Raw genomic sequence first — 5,705 nt, forward strand, 5'->3', positions numbered from 1 at the left:
TCATTTTCTGTCTCTAATGTAATTACAATACACGAGCGCCTAAATTACTGAACGTCCATATTAACAGTTCGTCCGCAGGATGATGAAGAAGCAAAAATTAAAAACAAAGTTATTTTTAATCAAAAACTAAAAACCATCAGCTGACGTGGCCGTGAAGCAGCGGGGTGTTTACGTCCATCCCCCTTTGTTTCTCGTCACCCTGCGAGCGGGTCGGGGATGTGGCCCCCCCACCCTCACCCCACCCAGCCAGCCCGTACTCGGCAGCTCATTTGTTCATTGTTCACTTTGTTAAATTTGAACCTGCAGGCTGATCAATTATTATTAAATATAATTATTTATTCTCGCCGATCGTTTATTGGTCGATCAGTTGCTGAAATTTTTATCTACGTTTACAATTTTCGTCACTCACATTCATCCTGGAGAAAGATCACCTCCTCTCCTCTTCCCTTTCTGCTCCTCTTCATCATATTTTCACTTTGAATTTCCTGGAAATAATTTCATTCTCCTCCTTGTGTTTTTCCTCTTCTTCTTCGTTTGTGCAGATGGGTTTTGTCTCCTCCTCCTCCTCTTCTCTTTTCCTTCCTCTGCTTGTCGGTCCACCCCTCGGAGCCTCGGAGGCCTTCGCCCCTGAAGACTGGAGTGCCTGTGAAAAACCTGCCTCGCTTCTTGTCTGACAGTCAGATCCTCTCAGAGGAAGTTTCTGACCAAGGTGATGAAAATCAGCCGAGAGACAAAAGCGAAGGAAGCATCAGACAACTGAAGATTGTTGTCAGTGAACCACAGGACGCAGGAACGCACCGTGACGGCTGATTGGACATTTACTGATGGAGATGATCGATTGAGATGATTAGGATTCAGAGATAATTGGATTTCTGAAGCAGTCGCCTCTGAGACGGGAAAAACAAGCCCAAACCTATTTGTGTCCAGGTCACAGCGCTCTCTGGCGATTGAGTGCGAGACTATTTAAGCTCAGGGGTTTTAACACCTATGCAGGCTTCACGTTACCCCGGTTTCAGCGAGCGAACACCTCCGGTACCGCCGGCGCTTAGATTGGTCCCTCTGAGCAAGCAGGAAGTGGTCACAAACTTGAGTCACAGGAGACACTTGCTGTGTTAGAAACATGAGGATGGGACCTGGTCCTGAAGCGGAACCAGAACCAGACCCTGGTGACTGCTGCTCAGGTTCTGGATCAGGGTCAGGAATAGTTCCACCTTGACCTCCTGGACGAGAGTCTGAACTCGGTCGGGTCTTTCAGCCTCCGTCTGGCCTGAGCTGCTACCACAGAGACCATCAGGGACCCGCTGACCTGGCTCAGGGTCTGATAACAGACCCAGGACCACAAGGACTGGATCTCTGAGCGGATTTCCACCACAGCCACACGAAGTGATGGGATAAACAGGAACCAGTTCAGACTGAGAGAGAGAGAGCGAGAGCATGGGGCGATCAAGACCTCTCTCTCTGGCTCTGGTTGGTTGGCACCTCCTCCCCCTCCTCCCCCTCCTCCCTCTCTTCATCTTGCTCTCGCACACCCGCGCACACACATCGTCTCTCACCTCTCCTGTCCTTATAAGGCCAGGCCCCACCCCCGCCGTGATGTCGTCAGCAGCAAGGAGGAAGACCCGTGGGGTTTTTGGGTTTTGCCGTCCAGTCCTGTGGGGCCGCAGGGCTGAGAGTTTCTCCTCCGCTCCTCACCCCTCCATCCCAGCCCACCTCCTCTCTCCTCCTCTCTTTGGGGAAAAGAAAAAAGACACTTTGCTTGATTCGCCGTCCGGACCCGGCTGTTCTCCCCCTCGTTTTCTCGTCCTCTGAGGATTTTATTTCTCTTTTCCCGTTTCCTCCTCCTCCTCCGGCCTTTTTTTCTGTCACTGATGATCAAGAATTAAAAAAAAAACCTTCTTAAAAACTTAAAAAAATTTCTGCCCTGAAAAGTTGAATTAAATCTGCAAATCAGACGAAAAGTTCAGCAGAATTTTAAACTCCTTGTTTTTCTTCTTCCTCGCCGCCTCGTTTTAGACCTCGACGTGCGGGTGAAGAAAATGTCGCCCGTCCAGAAGCCTCGCTCCGTCCTGTAGATCACATTTTTTCTGCTGGACTTTTTCTGCTTCTTCTTCTTCTTCTTGTTTTTGCGGCTGAGCTGCAGCAGCGACGCTCGCAGCATCCGGGCCCCTGAGATGTTTGGGATCCAGGACAACCTGCCCCGCGGGGCCACGGCCAACATGAAGGAGGAGCCGCTGGCCGTTCGCTCCTGGATGCACTCGGCCGGTGTGGTGGACGCCAACACGGCTGCTCAGAGGTAAACTGCCCGCCACCCCGCAGGGACTCCGGGAGCTGTAGTCCCAACGGACCCACAGCAGTTTTATTTCACTCGAAAGAAAAAAAAATTTGCAGCTCAGAGAAAAGATTTTAATTTTAAATCTTCAGCAGAAAAAACACTAATTATTATTTTGCTGGAGGGGAAAAAATAGATTATTTAGATGTTTCTGAAGGTCAGACAGATTGAAAATAAGATTTTAAAATGTTTCTGAAGTTTAGGAAAATTCCTGCAGCTCACAGACAAACAGGGAGAATGTTTTTGTAAATGTGAGTTATTTAAAGTGAATAAAAACAGCGAGGAAACGCTTATCAAAAATCATCCAAATAATTCTATTTGATCTTTAAATTTTCAGAGTTTGACTCAAAGACTTTTCTTTGTGTTTGTTTCCCAAAGTGAAACGTTTGTCTGAGCCGAGGAGCCGCTCGTTTTATTTTTCCTCAGACTGACTTCGTGTTTCTCTGGATGGCGTCGAAGGTTTGGGGTTAAAGCGCTGCGTGTAATAAACGAGGCACGGGTCGGCGGCGGCAGCGGTCTGAGCTCGCCCTGCAGCTGAGCGTCACAGTTTATCATCGTTAGCAGCTTCAGCCGTCGGATCTGTTTCTGCATTAGAACGATGAAAAATACCAAGTTTTTTCAGGATGAGCCACAAAAATCATTTCACTCTGAGAAAAGAAACATTAATGTTCCAAAATAGAACAAAAAGAATTAAATCCATCTGAACATCTGCAGGAAATTCATTTAAATAATTTTAAAAATGAAACAAAAACTATTAGAAATATTTTTAAATTCTCAGCACAAACTCTTTTCTCTCGTTAGATTTCCTGACACGATGATTTTAGTTCATGATGACATGAACTACAAATTCAAGTTTATTCTCATCAAAAACATTTCTAACATTTTGTGACCTTAAAGATTTCAGATTAAAAGCACGACTTGTTTCTATGAAAGCATGTTTGTCTCTGCGCCGCCGTCCGGGTTTAACGCTGCGAGATATTCCGATGATGTTCGCGGTCGAGGTCAAAGCTGCAGTTTGACTTCTTCGCATAAATATTAATAAATCGAGCATGTGATTCACAGTTTGTGTGAACCTGATTTTCTCTCTTTAACATGTTGAAGCTGCGTCCATGTGACCGTTTAAAGTTGTGCAGCATGTTTGGTGAATGATGAAGATTTTTATCCTCACACGTTTATTATAAATTGGATGGTGCAGGTTTTCCTGCAGCGAAATCCTCCGTTTAATTTTAACAGAAACGTTTCAGCTGATTTATTATGATTAAACTCATGAAATGTGAATTTTTCTTTTTTTAGTGCAGAGCTTGTTTTTCCACAGTCACCTTCTCGCCGTGAAACAAGGAAAAGCTTCTGGATATTTTCACCCGTGAGAAGCTTTTTAAAGTCGACTCAAACGTGTTTATTTAAATTAAACACAAATTGTACTACAGCTCTAATAATGCGCTGCTGTATTATTACTGCAGTATAATGTGTCATTGGTCAGACTGAAGTGTGTCTGTGCTGAGGCTGAGCGTGCGTGTTCATCGTCCAGACTTTGATACGGTGAATGTGTGATGTGTTTCTCGGCCTGACGACCGCGTGAAGCTGCGATTAATCACGTCCGACCTGCGTTTTTCTTCAGCGAGTCCTAATCTGAGCTCTGACCTTGTTCATCTTCAGGAAGTTTTCCTGGATTTAAAGCACTTTGTGCATTTTACTGTAATACGCTGTTTTTCAGCACATGAGCCAGACGTGAAATATTTTACTGTGACAGAGAAACGCTGAAGAAACTGTCATCCTGCTGAAATAACAGCGCAGGAAGCTCTGTGACGACTGCAACAATAAACCTCGTCCTCCTGCATCTTTTATATTTCTGTCCATCTCTTTGCTTTTCAGCGGGGTGGGGTTAGCTCGCGCTCACTTTGAGAAGCAGCCGCCGTCCAACCTGAGGAAGTCCAATTTCTTCCACTTCGTGCTGGCTCTGTACGACCGCCAGGGTCAGCCCGTCGAGATCGAACGCACCGCCTACGTCGACTTTGTGGAAAAGGAGAAGGTGAGACTCAGAGGGATGCGGGGAGGAGCTGGGACATAAAACAAACACACTGCACAGTGTGCAAAGACAGAAATCAAAGACGCTCTCATGCTTATGACGGAGAACAGAACGGAATCTGAACTTTAGAGACTCAGTCGCATCCCGACAGGAAGGAGACCCTCTGCCAGGCGCCGTAACGCTGCGACTGCCATTCAGGCTGAACTCAAGCACAGTGACACAGTAGTGCTGATTTTATCAGCCTCGCACACGTGGCTTTTATTTGAACCTCACTTCATATTTTTTACATTTAAATAAAAATGCAGATTTATCTGGACAGCTGAGACCGTCAGCTCCGCATCCCGAGCTCAGGCTTCGTTCATCAAACTGATACCGCAGCTCCAGCAGCGTAACATGTCCACAGCGGTATAATAGACAACAGCACCTGTGACAGGTGTGTTTGGCAGTAGTGTGCACAGTAAACACAATAAAATGCAGTTTGCGTCATTTTAATGCAGCAGTTTTTCCCTCTGACAGTCGCGTCTGTGCCGAAGGTTGATTCATGTTTATCAGCCCAACAGCTTCGGCTCAGTGCAGACAGACCAGTGTGAATGTGATTCACCAAGCAGGGAAAATGAAGCCCCAAACAGAGCTGAGAGGTGTGTTTAGTTTCACGGCCGATTTCCAAAAGTTTGCATGTTTTCTAAACACAGGAGCTGACGCTTCATTTCAGCATCAAGCAAACAACGTGTGGTTAGAATAATCAGTTGAAATATTCCCCTCTGATTATGCAGCAGGCTCAGCCACCTCACACGTGTGCGCTTGTGTAAAGGTTGACATATACGGACTCACCAAAGTTACACACCAGCGCGCTCTAATGCACTAAAACATGCAGAACTTCTGCTTGGTCACATCAGGTGGTGAAACCAAACGCACCCACGCCTCAGTTTGTTTCCTGACTTTGTTTCAGGAGCCGACGGGCGAGAAGACCAACAACGGGATCCACTACAAGCTGCAGCTGCTCTACAGTAACGGTGGGTGCGCTTGTTTTAATGAGCAGCACAGCCCCGTCTCTGCTCGCTCACGCTAACCCCGACTGTTGGTTTGTGTGCAGGGGTGAGGACGGAGCAGGACCTGTACGTCCGCCTCATCGACTCCATGACCAAACAGGTGAGATGACTGATCATCAGCATGTGCACCGAGAGGGGAAGGATCAATAACAGCAACGGCAGCGACGATTGTTTCGTCTGATTAATGAACCTCAAAAATCAGACGTTTCACAATAAGAGCGTCTTTTTCTTCCTGCTGCAGTCCGAGGTGTCGGACAGAGTGTCAGGCCGACTTCTTTCAGACAGACATCTCCTCCTCCTC

The 5,705-nt window shown here is 46.7% G+C and overlaps 1 protein-coding gene across 1 annotated transcript in view; it reads left to right on the forward strand.

Annotated features, from left to right (window-relative positions):
- Positions 1–369: 369 nt before the first annotated feature.
- Positions 370–5,705, forward strand: part of LOC102295291 (transcription factor COE3) — a gene marked incomplete at its 3' end in the record, with an annotated part of 39,650 nt that continues 34,314 nt past the window's right edge. Inside the window, 4 exon segments of the mRNA XM_014336777.2 lie at positions 370–2,293; positions 4,202–4,358; positions 5,305–5,368; positions 5,449–5,504. Of these exon segments, the coding sequence (XP_014192263.1) occupies positions 2,172–2,293; positions 4,202–4,358; positions 5,305–5,368; positions 5,449–5,504 (399 nt within the window).

Source organism: Haplochromis burtoni, unplaced genomic scaffold (assembly GCF_018398535.1).
Source record: "Haplochromis burtoni strain Fernald_Lab_line unplaced genomic scaffold, NCSU_Asbu1 Contig_148, whole genome shotgun sequence".
Taxonomy (NCBI): Eukaryota; Metazoa; Chordata; class Actinopteri; order Cichliformes; family Cichlidae; genus Haplochromis; species Haplochromis burtoni.